This window comes from Apostichopus japonicus, chromosome 20 (genome assembly GCF_037975245.1).
Source record: "Apostichopus japonicus isolate 1M-3 chromosome 20, ASM3797524v1, whole genome shotgun sequence".
NCBI lineage: Eukaryota > Metazoa > Echinodermata > Holothuroidea > Aspidochirotida > Stichopodidae > Apostichopus > Apostichopus japonicus.
In genome coordinates this window covers 22,902,955-22,926,141 of record NC_092580.1, presented here as the reverse complement: position 1 = coordinate 22,926,141, position 23,187 = coordinate 22,902,955, and the positions used below count along the sequence as shown (strand labels likewise).

General features: G+C 37.6%; 1 protein-coding gene across 3 annotated transcripts; it reads right to left on the bottom strand.

The window, feature by feature from the left end:
* Positions 1-247: 247 nt before the first annotated feature.
* On the bottom strand, positions 248-23,187 carry LOC139961424 (NACHT domain- and WD repeat-containing protein 1-like). 3 transcript variants are annotated; one of them, XM_071960575.1, is made up of 19 exons: positions 23,075-23,187; positions 20,519-20,709; positions 19,243-19,445; positions 16,832-17,120; positions 15,180-15,297; positions 13,729-14,693; positions 13,059-13,257; positions 12,464-12,667; positions 11,602-11,713; positions 10,710-10,868; positions 10,185-10,333; positions 9,465-9,697; positions 8,433-8,558; positions 7,851-8,053; positions 7,372-7,644; positions 6,731-6,923; positions 5,200-6,140; positions 3,634-3,702; positions 248-2,059 (listed from the first exon to the last, which is right to left on the bottom strand). In XM_071960575.1, the coding sequence occupies exons 2-19, from the start codon at positions 20,631-20,633 to the stop codon at positions 1,856-1,858; spliced, it is 4,755 nt and encodes a 1,584-aa protein (XP_071816676.1). In that variant the 5' UTR covers positions 20,634-20,709; positions 23,075-23,187; the 3' UTR covers positions 248-1,855. The 3 variants fall into 3 exon arrangements, with proteins under 3 accessions (XP_071816676.1, XP_071816675.1, XP_071816677.1); XM_071960574.1 differs by having other exon boundaries at positions 22,959-23,096; XM_071960576.1 differs by lacking the exons at positions 16,832-17,120; positions 19,243-19,445; positions 20,519-20,709; positions 23,075-23,187 and adding an exon at positions 15,994-16,013.

Sequence of the window (23,187 nt, the reverse complement as noted above, 5' to 3'; positions counted from 1 at the left end):
ATAGACCCTGCCCCCTATGTACCCCACTATCCACCTAAATACTATTTTACTTGTGTTTGCAAGTACAACCAATCATTCTACTCAAGTTTTCTTCCAGTTGCCAGATTCAATGTTGAAAACTAAAGCTGCCATCAGTGGAATGATCATGCTAGTTTTAAGTTTAAACATCAGATACAAAAGACCAAAATAAAAAAAGACCCAAAACCACAGAGTTAAATAAAATACTTCTTTTTGACCTGAGAGCTGCTTGAACTTTATGTATCAGTATGCAATTTGTTACCCTTTTAATTTTGTTACAGGCTTCTTTGTAAACACTTAAAGTCTTATGATGCAATCAGTCTCGATGGTCTTGTTGGTACTAACGTGTGTTAACTATACAAGCCATCATGATGACGTATATATTTTTTTGGACACAATTTTAGCTCATTAGAAGAGATTCAGCGAATGAAAACTTGAAACAAAACACATTGTGTGCCCTCTTTGTTATTGTTTTGGTGGAATTTAAAAGCTTTCATCTGATGCTGGCTCAGCCAGATGTATTGACCAACACGTTCAAGATATGTATTCGGTCCCCTTCATGTCATGTATCCGGTCCTGTACATGTTATGTTTGCGGTCCAGTTCATGTCATATATCCGGTCCCGTTCATATCATACAGTATATCTGGTCCCATTCATGTTACGTATCCGGTCCAAGACATTTACTCAGGCATGTGGCTTATTTACTTTTTCAAAAGTTTGGCAAATACAGTAAGTATATTGTCACGACTGTGTGATCATTTAGTACACATTAGTGCCGAAATAACCGATAAGATGGGTATCAGTTTGGCCATGTTCAGAATGGAATGCAGAAGTACAGGAAGTATTATTAAACCACTATGTTGAAGCAATACCGACTCCAAAGCAACATTTTTATGATTGAAAGAAATTGTGATGTAACTTGTGTCAGTCGAAAATATTTACTGCGCACTATTTTTTGTCGTCCCAAATGTTTCAGTCACTTTGTTTATAGATATGCTATCAAAATTGAGCAAATGATGGAATGTTGAGACAATAAATTGATGCATACTTCTTTCTTTCTTTCATAACTGAGAATAAAAAATTTATAGCTGTTGGTTGACTTAAATAATAGTATTTTTTCACTTCTCATCAGATAATTCATGCATTTTTGTCATTTTCTCTTCATGTTCAAACATTGATAGCTATTTGACAAACTTACTAAACAAGACACGTAGGGTCTCTATTGCATTTAGGCCTTTCTACTGTCATCTAGGTAATCACCAAAAATTTCTTCCAAAAGGCACACTGGCTTACATAACACAGACTCATTGAAAAGGAAAAGTGTAAAAGAAATGCTAAAATGTTGTTTTGAGACCAACTGTCTTGAGCGATTCCTCCACCTCCCACCCCCCCTCCCCCAGGCTTCACTGTACATGAGTCACATCCCCATGTGTGGATGCCTCATGAGTAAAGAAAAATCCATGTGGGTATCTACTATCTTCACTTGTAGGTAACTTCACCTAGGGCAAATTCCCTTATGTAGATGGCCTCATTGAAACTTAGAAAGTCATTTCAGATGAAAAACCCACCTTCCTATGACCCAGCTGGGTTTCGAACCCTGAACCTCCCGATTGCTAAGCCTCATTGCTTCAAATGCCACGGCCACAGCACTGGTTGGTGAAGGCACCTTTGGGAAACAACCTCCCTTCCCCCTCACAGTAGGCGGCCTCACAGGGTAAAACACCAACATAGCTTTATCCACCCTAACCCCCATTTGGACTACTAGTAGCTTCCAACCTGGTGTAAATGGTGTACCTGAGAAACAAGTCCTCAACTAACATGGCACTGTAACATTCTCTACCACAGACTGCATAACTGTGACTGACGTGATTGCTTCCTTGGTTCCTCAGTTACAGGGTCGTGAATCCTGAACGCAAGTACCTGGCCAAGTTCTATGCCTCCCAGAATCATATCTTGAGTAGCAATTACTGTGACCAGATTGGCATAGACGTAGATATCTTTCAGGAGAGAACCGGTTGAGACTGAGAACATCTTCAGTTTCTGATTGTACGAAAAGGAAACGGAAGAAAAGATGCACACTGAGTTCTAAAGACACAAGACAAGTAATACTCTATGAATCAGTGGACAAGCCAGACTTGAGTCTGTATTTATACTCAAGTACATTCTCCATAACGGTACTCGTACTCGGGACTCTGCACTAGAACTTGGCATTGTACTCAGAGAAAGCAAGCTGCATGCACTCGAGGCATTTAACTTGCCCTCTGGGTCTTGTACTCACACTGAAAGTCAGGGACAAACACATCAAACTATCCCAGTTAATGTGACACATTATGCATGAATAAAGCATCTCCAGAACATTATGAAAATTAGTACACCATTGTCGTTTATTCAATGGATCTATGAAGACACTTGCTGCCAATTGTTTTGGGAAAGTACATTAGCCTTCTACTTTTATACGATTAAACCATATTATCTGTAGATGTAGAAATACTAGACACAGTAAATGTCAGTATTTAAACATACAATGCTTTACCGTGAGTTTTAAAAAAAAACTGCTGAAAACAAAACAGTGAAAATATAGCTCCCCACCCCTCCCTGCACCACCCCCCAAAATCTGTTTCTTCCTAATATATAAATTTTAATCAGATGTTATCACTGTAACAACACTGTACTGTGTATGGTGCTTTCTTTTCTCTACACAAGTTTGCATATTTTGCCTTTGTTTTGATTTCAGTTTGTCTCTGGAGACTGCTACAGGATAGAAGCAATATGTCCATTAAAACTATTGCAAACTATATTTTGCTGTATCTGTGTGTGGGTGAATTTGTTTGGTTTGCATGGGTGAGTGTGTGTTATCAAATGAACCAGAAAAACATGTCAGTTAATAATAAACCATACTCGTAGCTGTTAATGTAATACTGTTTTCAGGGACTACATGTACAAGGGCGGCGGAACCGGGGGGGCACGTGCCCCCCCACTTTTCCTCAGGTTAAAAATGTGCATTTTTTCTACATAAAAATTGAGGTGTCTCAAGTTAGCAATTAGAGGCCAGGGAACCAGAATGAACACTCGGGAAGGGCCGTTTCCGGCCATCTGAGGGGTTTGTAAAACAAAAAATTTTCTTCTACGCTCCGTGCCAACCGATGGTGGCGCTCCGCTCAGATAGTCGTGCATACAACTTTGCAAATCCTGGCGTACGCCCCTGACTTTTAATGAATTTCTGTGGCTCAAACTCAAAGCTATTTCGAATGGAAAAAATTTAAGATATATTAACAAGAAATAAACTCTACATTAGCAACTAGCATGATTTCACCTCATTTTGTCTCAAAAGAAAACTTGTTCCTTGTTTCCCGATTTGTTCATTGGATATTGCAGTCCTGTATGCATATTTTCCTTGAGAGGGGGGGGGGGGGGGCTTGATGGAGTGATGTGTATACGCAAATAAGATAATACAATAAGAGTTATAAAGGGTACTAAATTATAAGGCTGCATCAGTCCAATCGAATTTCTGCAAAGTGCCCTTTGATGTCGGTGCCCCCCCCAGATTAAAAGTGCTTCCGCCGCCCTTGTACATGTACTTTGTCCCTGAGAGAGGGATTGGGTAAGTGACCAACCTTGTCTTGAGAGCCAGTGAAGAGATACTTGTCCTTTCTTGAGAAGCAAAGACACTGAACAATGCCGGTCTGAAATTATACCGCCATAAGAAAGATAGAAAGAAAAAGTAGTGATTAGATTTCAACTGTAATAAAACAAATAAAAAAAAAAAAATCTGATTTCTGCAGGTCCTTTTCTGGAGGGGGAAAAAACGTGGCATACAGGTTACCATCCATGGTTATAGATTGAATTGTAAATTTAAATCATTTCCATAAACAGAAAAATTATTTAAAATAGTGTTAGTTTAGTAATACCTGTAGGTTAGGGAGCCAGGCAGAAGCTCATTTTGAACCCCCTATCCATGTGATAATACAAAGGCAACATATAGAGAGCATAGATATTTTACACTAAATGGAGCAACTCAGTGACACTTATTGTTCTACCAACTGAGCAATATCCAATCCTAAGATGGTTAACGTGATCTTTGTTCAAAATTTTCTGCATTGGATAAGGAGAAGTGGAGAAGAGAGGATCACCATCACACTATTGATCAATCAATGAATCACATTGATTGATCAATCAATCACACTATTGATAATCACACCATCAATAACACCATTCTATACAGCCCCCCCCCAAAGGTGCCGGTAGGGGACTTAAATCTGCATAATTGACGGGAGGGTGTGTGTTCCTTCTTCTCATTGTCAGACAAAGTGAGACAATCAATCATCCAGTGTTGATAATCTCAAATATAATACGACACTTTTCTGTTCACTCTTTGGACAACCTGCACTGTCCATTGTTAAGCTTAAGCTTGTTCTAAATGGCAAAGTTGGTTGAAAAAAAAAGATAAAAGTAGTATATCTTAATTAAGGGTATAGAGATTTTAATACAAACTAGTTGTGCCACCCAGAGTAGACTCAAAGAAATATTTGCTAGCTTTTTGTCACTAAGTTTAAGTTCAAATGAGATAATTTATGTTATATCTGCTCATATCCCTAATTGATTGATCAGAGTTCATATAAAGAAAAATATGCTTCTCTTCTTTCTTTTTTTCCTCTTTATTTCTGTTAAAACTAATTGGCTTTTTGATACTGTCCTATAATCCAAGCAAATTTCAACAAATACATGAAATATACATATATATATATATATATATATACAAAGTATCTCTTTCGAGATCCGGCTTTAGGAATCACAAATGATTTCGAGCTGGTAAGCTGATCATGTTTGATCTCTAGAGTAAGGCAAAATATGTCACCAAAAACAGAACTAGTATTGTTCGATACAGGTGACAAACGCCTACAGTGGAATTACGACCTTCCTTACCGGTTTCGAACCTCTGGACATACAATCAGCGTCCATAGCCTAGTGGTTAGGGTGTCCGCGTACAGAGCGGAAGGCCCGTGGTTCGAATCCCGGTGGAGGCTGAAAGTTTTTTCACTGTTCTTGATTTTCCAACTTGTTACGATTTTCATTTATATATACATATACATATATATATATATATATATATATATATATATATACATATATATATATATATATATATATATATATATATAAATATATATATATATACTCACTCTTCTCAAGGTCAGAACAATCTTCTCAGTTTTCAAATCCCAGATGTCAGTCTTTGGTATATTAGGGGCGACTGCTAGAAGTCGTTCTGATGAAGTCAGTGCTAATGCGTTGGTCGCATACCCTGGTTTGGTGCTCTTAAAAGCAAGCTTTCTTGCCGTTCCTTTCATACTTCCAATCAGAATCCCTCTGAAAGCACCTGCCATCAGCAAGTCACCATTGAGAGTCACTGCCAAACAGAAGATTTCCTCTCCCTCAAAGTCAATCATCTGTCTGCATTCTTTCAGTCTCATGTCCCAGATGGAACCCACCAGCGACCGGCCGACTAACTGCATGCAGCCTAGCAGAGACTTTGCTCGATTGAGACACATCAAGAGAACTGGCCCTTCTTTAGGTGACTGCATAATATCCTCCACTTGCCTGGTCTGAAAATTGATCACTAAAATCTCGCCCGATTTGGTGCCGACGAGAAAGCGGCTTCCGTCGATAACGTGGAAGGAGATCTCTTCGTCGTTCCTCGCTTCCAATTCGCTGACCATCCCTCTTACGCTGTTCCAGATTCTCAGGTTGATTCTATCGTCCTCTTCGTCCATCGACGGAGCCGAATAAACGACATATTTATAATCGGGTGTCAACTCCATTGGTCCAGACTTGTAAAAGAATGTTCTGTTGTTTGCGAGGTGGCTGGAAATGAGATTCAGATTCCAGAGTTTGACGAAAGGGAGTTGAGTGGAACACGAGACGAGCATTTTTTCAGTGGTACCGGTGTCGATGAAAGACAGATGGGACACATCAGCATTCAGACCCTCCATGACACCCAATAAATTGGGACCAGAGGAACCCCCCAGACGCCAAAATACCATCACGTCATCTTTATGTCCAGCAATCAAAAAACTTGAGTCACTGGTTACGACTTTCAGGGACAGGATCTGAGTGGTGTAGCCTGAAGTGAATGGAAAAAAAAAAAAAAAATCAAATTTTTGACAAACATAATTGTAATTTTTGGTAGATTTAATTGGCTGTAACACAATGAAGTTCAAGCTACATACTGAGCTCAAAGGAGAGTTAAATGACTAAATTAATTTGTGCTGTTTATGTTGCAAGTACATTCAAACCATTTCACAGACTTTGAATGTCCAGAAATGTTATTTTCACAGGACTAACTTTATCAAGAAAGTCTTTAAATTTGTGAGCTGCAGTCTTACAGAAGAATTTTGGTTCCATTACACATATTCCTTAATGAATTATTTTCCTTAACAAAGAGCATCAAGGTATTTCTAGTTTCTTACTCACTCAAGAAGAATGATTTTGGTGCTAAGACAAGTAACAACTTGTGCCCTGGTAATTATATGCAAAGTAGGCAAGATAGATATGATGTGAGTCTATGCAAATTATGTGCTGATATTTTGCATTGCTCATATGACAATCTTATGTCCAACAAGACAAGGCTAAAAAAACTGGAAAAAGACAAATTTATCCAAGTTCTGTAAGACATGTTTTTTGTTGTTGTTTTATTGTAATGTGAATTTTTACCCTTCACAATGTACTTGGCACTGGTTAGTTTGGAGTCAGCATCAAAGGAGAAAACCGATGGCCCAGATGCCACCCAGACAGATGAAGAATCGTCACTGAGGCAGATAGATGAAACAGCTCCCAAGCCACCTTCTGAGCAAACCTTCTGGATGGAAAACTTGCCATCATCTTCAAGAGAATATTCACCAAATCCCTATCATAAAAAAAGAGAGACAGGACCTCTATAAAGAGTCTTGATGACAAACATAAGAATGTTAACATGTGATAACACTATTGAGAAAAAGTTAAAATATGATAAATCACAAATTTCCAAGCTGTTGATGAATTATTTATAAGCATCTACTTTTCTATTCCACCAATCACAGGTGTTGAACTGCTGAAATACCAGGCTGTCAAGAAAAGTCCATTTCAATTTTTCCTTAAAATAAAATTACAGTGAAAGTTTATCGCTAGATACCAGTGTCAGCCATTCAATGGCCTACTGGCTGGCTGCCTGAATGGCCAAAGCCCTTCCCTCTCTTAAATCTCTATGAAAACATATCACATGATTATCCATCAGTCTCTATCTTTGGTATCTAACTTTCATAAAAAAACTGAATCCATATTTATTGAAGATAATAGTGCAGTATTGAGCTACCTACCACTTGCCCTGCTTCAGTTGCAAACACAAAACAGACATTGGTTTTGCTATGCCTAAGCAGGATGTGAGTGATGGCACAGTTGACTTCTGCATGTACAGTGAGTTCAAGGGTCAAATCTTTCCTACCATCTATTGACCATGCCCACATAGAACCCTTCTCTGTGGCACCTAGCACAATTCCTGTGGTTGGATCAAAGCCAGCACAGGTGAAGACTACATCCTTTGACCCGGCCTGTGAGCTGGCGAGAGTGCTTCCTGATTCAAGGCTGTAAACCTAGAAATAACACAAAGGGAACACAAATGTTTACTTTACACCTGCTCCCAACATTAAACGAGAGTTTATCAGCCTATAGACACATGTGCCTTCTGTAAAAGTTTAGAATGTTATCACTGAATTTATGAAGAAAAAAATTAATATAAAAGCCTCAATGTCAGTTAATCATAACGCTGTGAAAATGGAAAAAATATAAAAATACTTACAAAAATGTGTTGCCGTGTAACATGAACAATGGACTGATTATCCTGTGATATCTCAAGTCTCAAGCAATGGATTCCTCCATCTTCAGAGGGGGATATCCTGTGACAGAAATCTCCTGTCTTCATACTCCAAACGTGAATTACTCCCTTCTGGGTGATTGCTACCACCCAACGATCATCACTTGAGATTTGAACACATGAAATGCCTGTCGGGATAATAACAATACACTGTGTGATGTCACTTTGCAAAACCAAAATGATAGAAAAAAACCTTTTGGCTTGAATAAATAAAAACAACAACACGTATTTGATGCACACCTTTACAGAATAAAATAAAACCGTTAGCAAACTGCTTATCCACTAGAGAGCCTGTGTAAGAGAATGTGTAAAAGTAAGTTGGGCTGACGTTTCGATCCTAGCAGGATCTTCTTCAGAGGCTAAATGACAAGTAATGTACCTTTACAGAATGTTGGAAAGTGCTAGCTACTCATATATACAACAATGACAACAGTACAGACACAAACAATAACAACAATAATAAAAGTTACAACAGTCTGTGCATAAAAGAGATTTAAATAATCTCACATGATTTGGCAACAAGAACATGAATCATGTCATCGGAGTTGATGTCCCAGATCCTGACGGTTCCGTCTGCCGAGGCCGATGCCAGCATGGTAGAGCTGCTGTTCACGTGTACGTCCTGGATTCCGCCTACAGTACGACAAAAATACAAAGATGGAAACTGTAGAAAATATTATTATTGGTATTTCTGATAGGTTAGAGCAACAAAGTCTTAAAAGCACAGATTAGGATACACATAGTATTATACATGTGTTATACAAAATATCACAGCCTACACACAATACAAAATACATTCTGCTATGGCAGGCAGGGGCAAATGTACCGCAACACCTGTCTGTTGTCACATCGCATGACAAATTAGAAGGTTCAACTATATCAAACTAGTAGTATGGAATAACCCAGAAATCTACACAATAATGACATTGAGAATGCAAATTTTTTCAAACTGTAGTGGTTAAGTCAATCTTTGGTTAATCCACTCAAAAGGAGTGTTACATCACACTATTATGCCACACCCTCTACACAATTGTCTATCACTTCAAGTTTCATAAGAAACTAATGCTTCTATAGGTGTATGTCTTACAAAAAGTGTCTGACTGAATTTCAAGTATTTAGTATTCTATAAACAGATTAAAACATGTTAAATACCTTACCACCTTCTTTTGTCTACCTCCCCCTAAAATCAGCTCCACACAAACTTTTTGGACTTTAAACAACTAAAATCAGAACCACACTAACTTTTTGGACTTTAAACAACTTTAAACTACTTACAGTTTTGACTCAAAATACTGGTCACACATGTTCAAACTTCAACATATATTTTATAGCTACCCTTAAAGTAGTTTTCTGTCACTCAGACATTTCACTGACAAAGCGCATATTCTTCATGCAATGTCTGAGAATCGTTTTTTGCAGGGAAAGAACTGGCAGACACTTTTGAAATAGGCTTTAGCTCCCATTAGCAAGCTAAAATCTAGAGGCAATGCCTCTGAAACTGGCTACATGGGGACCCTGAGCAGTTTAGACCTACTTTACCTTTATGTCCAACCAGAGTGCTACGTAATGGGCCTCCTGGTCTTGGAAAGCACACCTTCAAGGGAATCAACTGAAGTTGCGTGCTCTGATTACAAGAATGTCTGGCTCCCTCTAACAAGGGTTGCAAACACCCGCTGAAATCCTGGTTTTCAGCGACCCCTCCCAATCTGCCTAGGAGTTCTATCGACAGCGGGGTTTCATTTCCGACAAATTCCATGGATGGCTTAGCAAGTCTGAAGACCAAACAAAACAGAATGCAATGGTACGTACAAGGAATTTATACCAAGTAAATTTTACATTAGCTGCTTATATGTCATTTACTAAGCTTATACAGCCACATTCCAAATTTCAGCAGATTTCACTCCAGTTTCTAGGACAATGTTCAGTATAAACTCTACCAACTGTTTCTCTTTCATCAAATAGTCTAAGTCAAAGCCTAAAGATGGACATCATCAATCAAACCACACATGCTTCAATTCTTTATGTCTTTCTATAATTATTACAATGTTTATTTTCTGTCATGAAGATGGGCTTTGCAAATGCTGAATCTACGATATTGTAACTCTTAACATGACCTGATGATGGCATATTGGTTTCAGAGTCAGTATTTGTTTATCTTATGCAATTGATGTATTCGCTTGTTTGAGGTTGTTAGTTTGAGAATCTGTGGTATCTATGTAATCAGCAAAAGAAAGCTAATCAAAAAATTGACTTTTGTACCTAAGAGTATCTCTCAGAAGTTCCACCTGTGGTTTAAGGCTACTGGATTCTTCCATATTTTCAAGGCTCATTGTTATGTCTTCGATGAGCTGTTGAGTTGAGAAAGCTTTCAGGTAGGTGTCTAGAAAGTCAAAATTGCCATAAATGTTCTGAAAATAGAAACAAGAAACAAAACATGAATAACATTAACAATTATCACCTACAAAATTTATTCAACATTTCATGGATAAAACTTCTTTTGAAGCATTCCTTATCCATTTGTCCCTATATGTACTTCAGATCTTAATAACATTGCAACCATCTTTCTGAGAATTGAGCACAACTTGATGAAGTGGTAATGCTGGAAAACACAATTTCTGATCACATGTGGGCCATGAAAAATATTTGGACCATACATGCTAGAAGCCTAACTTTATGCCCCACTTACACTGATACTTAAAATACTACCACTTACAAGCATTTCTGTTCTTCCCTATCCTTAATTTTCCCAAAAAGAATTCACAAACCAAAACTGACGTGAAATACCTTGCAGAGATCTTCGTGAGATTCTTTTCCACACAGAGTCATATGATAGGGTAGCAGCCTAAGCTTTCGTCTGTTGTACTCGTTCTCAAAGCGTAAAGGCTGGCTAGGGACCATCCTCATAGGATTCAAGGTCTTGCCTTGTTGAGTCAATTTCAGCACCTGGAAGATTGATCGTAAGAAAGGTTAATTTCTGAAACTGGTTCAGAGTTTAGAGTTAAGTTGTGTGCTGTTATCTTGAAAAGCACAAAGAGATAACATAATGATACTGTGAGAGGACTAAATTTCAAGTTTTTGAAGAGTATTGGTAAAGGAATCATTCTGAATAAGCTCCATGTTTTACTCTGGTGCATTAACTATAAAAACCTCATTATTCAGGGATGTACACTAAAACACTGGCAGGTAGGACAATCTTTTCATGCTAGTATCACACACTGTATTGTCCTCTCATATCACGTTTCATAGTACTTGTACTGAGAGCATAAACAATTCTGAATCCACTTGCAGCTCTACTGTATACATGTCTTGAATGTAAAGCGGACATTTGTTAACATCCGGCAAATGCTAACATGACTCATATGTTGGTTTTTCATCCAAAGAACTCCAACCATCCAATCGAAAGAAATTTGAAGACAAGCATTGGGTTGTTCCAAATCATGTATATAATGTAAGTATGAAATGTGATACATATCAATGGAGTGTGGGACATTTGTTTACATAAAGGTAATCCAGTTTTGTTACCTGGCCCTGGAGAACCCCCTACAATGTTTGGACATCATATATTGGCAAATATGTGATGATTCTACTACAAGGGAAACACAACTATCTTGCAGTTGGCTTGGCATAAGTTTTCTTCTGTTATTACTGTCAGGGTGGAATAAACACAACACCATACCTTTTCCACATGTGCCCACTTGCCAGAGAAGAAATCTGCCAAAACTTTATGTCTTGCTATCTGTTTCGCTGGATCTTTCAAGTATTTCTCACTACCTGCCATTGTAAATTGTCTGCATGGAGAAGTAACATATCAATATTCAGAAAATTGAAATAATATCATAATATTTATATAAAATAATAATAAATTGAGAATAATATTACAATACAAGAACCACTCTGCTTATTAGAGTTGAGTCTACTCCTTCCTTAAATTGAAAATCTTACCTCCTGAGTGGCACATTCACTGCAGGATACCCAACATTTGGGGAGGGGGGAGGCAGGGCAGCAGGAGGAATATGGTTTGCAAGTTCATTTTAAAAGCAATCATTTCACAGGGGCATGGTGCCAAAGGTGGCACCTTCCACACCACTTCACTGCACATTGGTCTGACTGCACCACCCCACCCGTTCCTGTCTTTCAAACCTGTGTCAGGGTCGCCGAGAACTAACATTCCAATCACATAATAAATATGCAATGCTAACTTGCATTGCTTAGGATATTAAGTAACTGACACACTTTGAACAAAAATGTTATCATTTCCAATAATTCCAGAAAGTTTTTCACAAGTATTTTCCAGGAGTTTTAACCTTCATCCTGTCAAGTGGAGCCATGATATTGAGGAGTGTCCAATTAGACAATTACATTTTCTACAAGTGTGGAAGAATGCTTAGAGGGCAGTAGCAAATGATCGTTGACGTCAGAGTATGGGTGCCAACTATTTGACTTTCTGACATATTTGGGTTCGATCCTGTTGTCCTTAAAATATTGCAAAGGTTATGGAAGCAATTACAACAAGCAGAGAAGGCAATATAGTGACCCACCTGTGGTAAAGAACTAAAACAGTTTTTCCTTCCGCCTGTCTTTCCACAAGGTATTCTTCCAACTCGTACCTCAGACGAGCCCACACGAGGGTCGGGACTGCTACCTCCTTGGGGTCTGGAGGGGGCCAGTATTGGTAGATTTCATCCAAGACCTCATCATCCAAGGACAATACATGGAGGAGTTCCTCATTGGTCAATCCATTTCTACCAAAGCAATAGCAAAAACCATTTGTGGCATATAATAAATAGGACACTGTTTAGATTGTTTTAAACAAACAAGAAATTTCCTTGCATTTTCTCACACACAAAAACAAGCAGATATGAAACATTACTTCTTTCATATTTTAATCAAAGCGATCCCCTGCCCCATTCCTGCAATACCAACAATGACATAAAAATTGACTTCAATTCAACATCATAAAATATGCAGGAATGTATGATCGAAGTTATGAAAAAGAACAGCTCAGAATTTACAAGGAAGGCAACTTAAGACTACTTTTTATGTTTCTAAAAATAAACAATGAAATCTGGTTACTAATCTTTCTCATATTTTACGATAAGAAGTATGTTGCATTTTAGAAACCATTTTGAATACCTGGATGCACAAATATATCCCACTGCATGAGAGACTAGAATTTTTCCAAACTGTCTCTCGAGACCCTCAAAGAGTTTCCAAATAGCCTCATCTATCCGTATGGCCAGCTGTTCCTCAGACACAACAGTGTATGACTTCCATCGTCTTGCTTCGTCAAATTGCAATTTCAGAAACAGGGGTTGTGGACACTTTTTGAAAACTGACAGAGGAGAGGAAAATACAGTACAAGCCTATTGACTTCAGAGAGAATATGCTTGACTAGGTAAAACTATAACTAGTAACTTGAGTAGAGCACAGGACTAAATCTATCTTACGTGTGAACTTGGAAAGTTGCAAGGAAGTGAATCAAAGAGAAATGAGGCTCTTCAGATACATAAATGTAAGAGTTTAATGATAAGCAGGAAAGAAGGAATTTCAGTATATCCTTTTGACAAGGTTTTACAGCTGTTAACTATAACCGTTTATGGCAAAACATGTAGTGAATAAAATTAAAATTTAGTGCTTGATAGTTATGTTGGTATAGGACAGGACTTCTTGCTGTGGTTCAAAACTCTAGCCAACTAATGATAAACATCTTCAAATGGCTGCATGTGTTGTGAGACAGAAATTGCCATGGTAATAATAAAACAACTAGTGATAATTTGGTTGTGTATTCCTTTTACGAACTCACCCCTCTTGAGGATATCAAATTGGTCGGCAGTCACTTTGCGATTACAAGCGCTCATCCAGTGTTTCGCGATTTCAACCCCTGTCCCCTCCGCTAACGGTGTCATCCCGATGAAGCAGTCATCGGAAATGAGGATTTCTTTCAACCACTCTAGGATGCCATACATGTCTGGTAGGGTAGAGAGAATTATCTGGACATTCTTTGGACACACCCTTGGCAACCATTTACAGGTGTGTGCTCTGAAAGAATTTTCCAACTGATCCACAGAATCTAACAGGATTAGCAGGGCACCCTTCTCGGGCAACTCAGCCACCCTTGTCAAGAGGGAGGGGAAATACGTGATGAGGCTGATGAAATTGTTTAAGGTAGCATTATCAGGAAGAGGTATGTCATAAATTGCACATATCTGTTCTGCTACGGATTTCAAGACCGATAAAATCGAAGAGCTCTTTGAAGATGTCCCCAAAAATCGGATAACAACATTCAGCACATCAGACGATGATGATTTTGATATCTGAGCAAGTTTAGCCATGACTGAAGTTTTGCCACTTCCAGAGGGTCCATGAATGACAACAGGCTTGCTGACATCTTTGGTGCAAATCTTGCCCATGATTTCGTCTATCGTATCCATGCATCCATGAAACACTTCGCATCTCTTAACGCAAAAGTTAGCATGGTGAATAATTTCCACCAGCAATGCGTTCTCAGCAATGGATGCATTAAACTCCTCTTGAGCGATAGCTTTCAGTGTTAGTCCTTTGACATTTTGAATAAAGTTACTCTTCAGTTGTTGCAAATACTGGTGGTATTCTGGAGAACTTGCTGATATTCCGCTCTTCTTCCATTTTACCTGCAGCTTGTGTAAGTTTGAGCTGTGAAGGCGTGACGGGATGTACGAACATTTCATCTCCTCCAGGTGTGACTCTATGAGAGGTATCGGGTTACCATTTTCATCAGCGTCAAAGTACCTGACCAGCAGAAATTTTTAAGGGAAAAGATTATGAAGAATAGAGCAATTTATGAACAAATCAGATTTTGCTGTAAGTCTCACAAGTGGGGCAAGTATTGTAATCAAGTTGTCTGAGTTTTACATAGTCTTCTTGATGGCCCTGTCATTATAATTCACTTGTGTCAACTAATACTTACAGCAATGTATGAGGGCGTTGTGGTCAAAGTGTTAAAGCCAACGGACTTGCGATCAAAAGATCGCAAGTTTGAAACCCGGCAAGATTACTAAATTCTGTAGTTGACCTTCCATCACACTATACTGCAGTATTAAATGAGATTGCACACTTTAGCACAATCAGTGTACTTTTGATGCTGAGAGGAAAAGATGTACAGTATTTGATGTCATTAGCTCTTTCTCCCATTCACTGCTACTTGGAGCACTGGGGGGTGGGGTGGGAGGCTGGGGGAGGGAGTTGTGGGGAGAGGGAGCAATTAAAGTGGATTACCGCTTAGCATCTGGATCATTCAAGTGATCGAAGAGATCTGTTATCTCTCGATAGAATCCAAAGCAGTGACTGGTTGGTGAATCAGCATCTAAGGCAGCCTCTACTTCCAACTGTGTGACTGCAGGCAAGAGAAAATGTGGAAAGTTTCATTATGAATATGCTATGAATATGCATAGCATTCATTTCAATCATCACAAAGATATTTTTTAAGAGCTTTATAACAATGTAAAGAACTGGAGAAACATACACACTGAATGAAAATATGCATTGAAATGCGGATTATCACTCATGTTTAAGTTTCAAATTATTTTGCCTCTCTTGAGAAGAAGCAGAGTCCAAAGAGAGCCCGAGATTATGTAAGCCGTAGTTGATTTTTCTTGGCTGTTTTGGTGTTCGGATGGTCCTAGGTTCCTAAGATAGGATGATGATTTGAATGTTTCTGGGTCGTTTATATTTTATACCTTAATATATATATTCCTAACTTCATAAACCAAAGATGTTCCTATTTGAAGGCAGCCGATTTTTCATGAATGCTAAAATATGTTCAAGAGTGTTCAGTGCTTTGAAAGATCAGCTCTGAACATGACAGATTGAAAGCGTGCAATAGTTGTTTGGAGACAGGAAATGAGAAGTGCTATGAATTGGTGAATGAAAAGGCAAGTTTGTACCATAAATGATGAATAAATCCTGTACCTTACAACTGTGTATATCATGAGGGGAAAAAGTGAATCATGAATACAAACATTTATTAATCTTCAAGGAAAACAAATAAATTTGGCCAACAGAAAATATGATGCATTCTATAAATTCCTACCTTATGGAAGCTACTCTGGTGGAACCAAATGAGGTGAAAAAATAGAAAGTAAGAGAATAGCCACACACAGACAGGAAAGTAACAGCAAGAAGGCGAAAAGTTCTACGAATGAAAGAGCACATCAAAATGTATCATTGAATTTTCACAACATATTTACAACATTAGGACATGATAATTATGTCCTTAAAGAAGGGGTGAGCACAAAATTGATATTCCAAGGCACAGCAAAATTTTAAACTGAAACAGCAGCCTGTAACTTATATTGCCATTCCAAAAATGGAATCATTACATAACATGTTTACAGATCAGAAAATTCCCACCATTACAATTGGTGCTTAAAGAAAACTGATTACAATCCAAGAAGTACATTCAAGGATCAGTTTATTTCTTACTAAAATTGGTGAATCTGGGCATTCATCAAGTAGCTGGTTGCATTGCATACCTTTATTCCATTTTCCAACAAGTTCACTCAACTTACTAGTGCAATGTATTTATTGTGAGGATTTTTGAAGCTATAGTCATTTTTTATATCCAGAATGGTGCAGTTAGTTTATGATTTAGCCTGTCAAGGAATGCTATTATGAAACTTGTCAGCCAATACCAAGTATTTCAGCAAAGTTATTTTCAAGAACGTCAGCCATATAGGCTAGCCGAAGTACTTTTGTATAATAACATAAAAATGTGGTGAGTTTGGGTCACATGTTCATGTTTGTTTTAAATATATGCAGATGCATGAAAGTACAGATTTATGCAGTTTGTGGTCAAGTGTGCTTAATGGCATCAGAACTTTGCTGTAATGCTATCAGCTATGTCTATTTCTTCACTTTTAAACTCTCACCTGATGAGAAATACTTCTTCTTCTCACTATCATCGATACTTCCCGCTTCATTGGCAGCTGTGACAATGCTCTGAAGGACCACGGCAAGCTTAGATGATACGTTCTCCCAGTCCTCTGTTACTGGTTGCAGCACATACTCCGAAGGCAGGGAATTTTCATCGTGGAGATACCATTTCTTAATCAAATTTTCATCATCCTCATTTGATGTATACTTCATCAGGATGTTAAATTCAGATGATAAAATCTTGGCTGGGATGGGACGATAGCCATATCTCTGTCCAAGAAGGAACTGCATAAGGAAAGTCACATGTACAGAGAATGGCAAAATTTAATATAAATAGAGGGCTTGAACCTGATTCAACGGTAGTTAACAAAAACACTGGCACTTTATATAATGTCCATTATGTCAGGTTTACTTAAATATTGCACCACCTTAGTCCCGATCATTCTACTGTTGCAGAAATGACTTCAATGCTTAGTAACATAGGGTTATGAAGGGTTAACATAGGGTCACGAAGCTAGTAAACAGGAAATTTAAATCTACTTCATTTTGAAGTTTAATACATACAATGTACAGTACTCTATATGTTGCTATATAGCAATCTATCAATCCAAGTTTGTGGCTTATTAATTTATTAATATTCTTTCTGTTTATTTTTTTATATATTTGAAAGAGCCTTCGTTTGATGCATATTTCAGTTTCTGCAAAGCATAGTTAGTTTATCTGGATATGCACTAGTTTAATCATCAAAAGCACCATATCAAGCAACCTTGACTCAACCAAACTTGACTAAAAGAGACAACAAAAGAAGATGGGTAGAGGGATGGAGAGAAAGTCAAAAGACATTCGCCTTATTCATCCCACGTCACTTTCATTATTAATTTCATGCAGAACAGAAGCAATGAAATCAATATTATGCTTTTGAGTTCCATTCTTAGATATATGAAAACTGGGTACCAGATAGCAAGATGCTGAAAATTGTCAAAACATCCAAAAACAGATTCATTTCATAGCTACTAGCTTTTATAGTGTACCTATTCACTGACACTGATCTTGTATTATGAAATGAAGAACAAATGAACACCCAAGGAACTTTGTGACCAATTTTCCTTCATGCAGGTTGCTGATTCACATTCTTCTATGTATATGGAAATTTATATTAATTATGAAAGGTTATATACTTCAATGCAGCATTTCTAAAGAATATCATGTTTGATAAGTAAGTCAGTTGCATATATTTCTAGAATTCAAAGTAATACTACAGTACCATAGCATGGATTGCCATGGAATTAGGGGTGAAGATAGACACATTGGGTTACAGTGGGTCATCAGTCAAGCTTCAAGCCTATGAAATGGGGAGGGGCACACAAGAATGCATTAAGGTTCCATGTTTAAAGTATATCTCTGAATATGCTTAAATTACAAAACAACTTCAAATAAAAATTCTTCATAGTGTTGTAAGCAACTTGTTGAATTTGGTGGTCAATATTGCCAAACCAACTGGTATTACTTTAAAAAGTTAAATTCAATAGATCAACTTAACACACCCTGCAAGATTTTCTCACCAAAGAAATCTTTTATTATTGGATTTACTTCATTATTTGGTAGTGTACAGTATGTAATGAGAAAGGGATAAATCTTGAATATTTTAGTATGATCTGCTTTTCAAAGAGAACTTTCCTTAAAGTGCAATTGACTCATGAACATTTTATACATTAGCTGTACCTTGTTGCAACAAATTATAAGCAAACCTTGAATTGCTATACTGTAGCCAACATTTTTCTTACAACTGAGAGTCAGTTCATCCAAAATGAGCTCATCAGTGTAACAAAAGTGTGAAAACTAGAATAATCAATACATTGTCAAGATACTCTACTAATCGTTAGGGAAAATATGGAAAACAACTTGCATTGTATTGAGTTTTTTTTCTAGTTCTTGCTCTAATGCTAAAGAAAAACAGAGGATGCTGCACAATACCTTTGGGAAAATAACTTTTGACAATGATATAATAATAATAATACAAAAAATCATAAGACCAAAAGACTGTAATAGGAACAGTACAAAGAGTATGCTCTACATTTAGTACAAAGGGGTCAGATCTCTTTGTTACGTTTAATAAATGCAAAGTTGAAAAGCTATATAATGAGATCCTGATTATACAGGAAAACATACAGTTTCAGCTCTTCCCTTCTGTCACTCATAAAACAAGTTAAAAGTATCAGATCATGTATGTTGTGTTCAGATGAAATAGTCAAGATTTTTTATTGGAACCACATCAAGGGGGCTTAACAACTTTGTGCAATTTCTCCCTGATATAGAGAGATTTATGGTGCGGACTCAATCCAAAGACGAATACATGTTTATACCTTTTCGTCATTGACACAGCAAGTAAAGTTGTAAATGTACTGACCATAAAATTTGGTCCAAGAGAAATCTCTTGGCACTTCTGAATTTCTTGGAGGCAAAGGAAGGTGGTCATGTGATCAGTAGTGGCTGTATCCCTGACTCCCCATCTCATATCAACCAACTGAAACTCCAAGCCTTGGTTGAGACACCATTGGGATAACACAGGTTCTACTTCGTCCAAGATAATGTTTCTCTCAGCTGCCATGTCTGTCCAATGGAAAATAGAACTTAGTACAACTATATTTGGAAACTCTAATTTTGACAGTATCTTTTGATGACATAGCTCCACCATAACAGGTCAGTGTAAAACAGGGTTGTCCAACCTACGGCCCGCGGGCCACAGTCCGGCCCGCCGCAGGGTTGCGTCCGGCCCGCCAGAGATGTTCTATGGTGCGAAATTTTAGTGAGCAGATTTATTGATAGCAATTTGAAGCTATATAATCAATCATTCGAACCTTCTGGGTCCAAAACACTGCATACAGGTCAGTTTGTGTGACACTCTCTCAGCGAAGGTAGGGGGGGGGGCGGCTGAACTTTATTCATCTGTTTTATCAGGAAGGAAAATAAATCAGTGCGCTCCGCGCGCAGTGCTCACATTTTGTTGCCTTGGGCTTCGGGCAAAAAATCGAGCGTAGGGTTCATGCGGCCCCTCCTTCATCATAATCATTCCACGTGGCCCTCCTCTGCAAAAGGTTGGACAACCCTGGTGTAAAACATAATCTGCATTTCTGGCCTTCCAAATGGCATCAGGAACCATGAAACCAGGAATAAACTTCAAATTAACAAAATAAACTAGTAACATTAAATTTGAGGGAAACAATATTTCTGTACTTGTATTTCTGTAATTTCTGATTACACAGATTACAATTCTAAGGAGATGTCAAAAGATTGTACACACATGGATCTCTTTAAGTATGATTGAAGGATGTCTAATTATGTAAAGCAACAAATTACTTGGCCTATTAAAGAAGGAGGCAAAATTACTGTCCAAGCTAAAAATGCACCTTTAAAACAGGATATTGGGTTTCCGCCATATGAATACTGACACTATTCCATTACAACCAGTAGGTATCATCACCACAAGTCTACATATATATATCTAGGTAAGTGTTCCAAATAATGACAGAATAAAGACAGTTATGTGCATAAATTAACAGCAACTATTTACATAATTAAATTTTTAACATCTGCAAAGTGTAATTTAACAGCTACAGTATGTATAACCTGGTAAACAAAAGCAAACTTCAAAAGGAAAAAGAAAACACGAAGTTTTAACCTACCTCCAAATGTGGAGCTCATGAATATTCGTATCACCCTGGAGGGTAACTTAGGTACAGCACTCAAGTCCCCTACAAGGAGTTGTCTTGTCATTTCCATGGTCATCTTTCCTGACATATGAGCATATCATTTAAATAGAGTTGTTGGTATGATGAGACCTCTGGTTCACTGCAGTCATGGCACTGTTTCTGTGCTGTTGAAGGAGCAGACCACGATATCAAAATTTCTAAAATGTACGAATTTGTGTTTCATCTTTTTGTTGAGAACTTTATTTGCTGTAATATGAGGCATATGAAATTTTAAAAAATTTATCATTTGATTGCGTGACAAGACTCGGGTCATCAAATGCCTAATACAATCATAAAATTTTACATACATGCCACATGTAACCCAACAAACTGACGCTATTTCTTAGGATTAAAAAGGCGAATGGAACTTCATTTTCAATACTTACAATTAATGTTTGACAAAATGACTGATACTAGGTGAACTAACATGAATCAGTTGGATAAAAATGGGTTCAACTATGTGACTTCATTATCGCTATTAGAATAATGGTATCCAGTCAAAACGTCCCTTTACCAAAACGTCCCCGCTTTCTTAAGACCAAAACGTTCCCGCTTTTTACCAGAACGTCCCCGCAGTCAAAACGTCCCCGTGAGTCAAAACGTCCCCGCTTTTATAATCAGTTGGAATGCAAGTGTGGATGTTTTTAGTTCAAATCAAAGAGTAAGGATAAGTATAGTTTAGGTTGAAAACACAGTTTTTAGGAGTGGGAATTGACTGTTATGAGGGCGGAAACATTTTTGAGTATAATTTTTGAGTAAAACATTTAACGTTACCACACTAAAGGTAATCGAACGATATATTCTATACTTCAAAAGGTCAAATATCAACAGGGGCACGTACCCGTGACAAAATTTTACTTCGTAAAAATAAACGATAAGTGATTTCACTCAATTTAAAATATTATATAGATATATATATATTGTATAGTATACGCATCCAAATTCTTTTTAATTCCTCTTGCATAATATTTTTTGTTTTCCTTAATTCGTTAATTCACTGGAAAACATATAGCGTATACCTTTTTCATACCAAATATAATTAAACGATATAGTCCTTCATGATTTATTTAGCAACTGTAATCCAATTTGTATGCCGATTACTTAGCCAAATTATAACTTAAAATTAATATATATTCACAACTGTGAATAAATGTGATAGACGGGGACGTTTTGACTTACGGGGACGTTTTGACCAACGGGGACGTTTTGACCAAAAGCGGGGACGTTTTGGTACGGGGACGTTTTGGTAAAGGGACGTTTTGACTGGTAAGCAGAATAATATGATTTGGTGTGGCCATTTTTCATGTATTCACTTTTGGCTAAGTACACACACATGTATGCTACGCAATGAGAGGATTACACACACCTCTATGAATTCATAAAAGTTAACAGGAAAATGTTCACTTCCCAGGGAATAAAATGAATTCATTGTTAAGAAAAATCCTAAGTTTATATTTCTTCACAATATTGAGTTTCAAGGTAGATTAATATTTCAAACTAATCATGGCAATCAACCTGCAACTAGGGACATAGTCTAGCTTAAGTGCCTGCATTTTTCAGGTAATGCTGTTACCGTTTGTCAAAAGTCTGTTATAATTTTTTTTTTAATTAAGTCATGCTAAAAGCAGACACTAACCTAGGCCTATGATGAATTTAGGCCTGGACAATTTCTTTATTATCAGCCTAGCCTAGGTCTAGCCTATAAATTATAATGGCAAGAAAAAAGTGCTATCATTCATAGTATGGACACAATATAATTAATTAATATGTTGAATTCCCAGCGAACAACAGAAATATTTGTAAATTGCAAAATAGTTTCTTGGTGATGTTGATTATGGGTAATTGGCAAAAACAAAGTGGCCGTCTGTTGCCTGGCTAGGCCTAGTCAAACTTTCGGGGCCAAGGCCTTAAAGGCATTGAAAACTCGCCCCAAATCGTGTGCGGCCATCTGAAAAAGTTAACTTTCCATTGCTTGCAAGTGACGTTTTGTTAGTTTACTGTCTACAAAATGCAGACAGTAATGAAACGTGATAACTTCTTATCTGTCTAATTACCGACGGTAGCAAGCTGTGTGTCTATTTTCTGGGATGGATGGTGGTGTTTAACACTTCTGTTACACCTCATTCGAAACTAGGCCAGATTACCGGCATTAGACTTTTTTTTGCGCGAGTCTTCACACCCTTTAATATTCAGTAGTCAGACTCTGACCTTAGGCTGTTTATAGCTCCATGGGCTTAGGCTACTTAGGCTTAATATTTACGTAGGCCTAGGCCTAGGCAACACAAGTTACTTATGCATCAAAGTCATTTCATCGTTAATCAACTTTAAACCTGAATTCCAATCTTTCTTCATCATAATATTAGGTCCTCCTTACCATATTTGACAAATCGCTGCAATTCTCCCCATTGAATTGTCTACTAATACTATAGGCTATTCTTCCCTCAAAACCTAACGTTGGTAAGACTAACTTTAGTCCGATATTTGACTCACCAATGGTATTACTAAAACACTTGCAGACTTTTCGAGTACGTCGACGCGAAGGCCAGGACAAGGATGAGCTGTCGTCTGCGACTATACTGCACTGATAGTGATACACAGCAGTG

What these genes read in the sequence shown, in the direction of transcription:
- LOC139961424 (XM_071960575.1), bottom strand. Translation starts at nt 20,633, where the DNA reads ATGTCAGGAAAGATGACCATGGAAATGACAAGACAACTCCTTGTAGGG. An exon ending in GGATATATTTGTGCATCCAG is followed by an intron (nt 12,668 to 13,058) that starts GTATTCAAAATG and finishes TTGCTTTGGTAG; the next exon opens with AAATGGATTGACCAATGAGG. An exon ending in TGTTCTTGTTGCCAAATCAT is followed by an intron (nt 8,054 to 8,432) that starts GTGAGATTATTT and finishes TTATCCCGACAG; the next exon opens with GCATTTCATGTGTTCAAATC.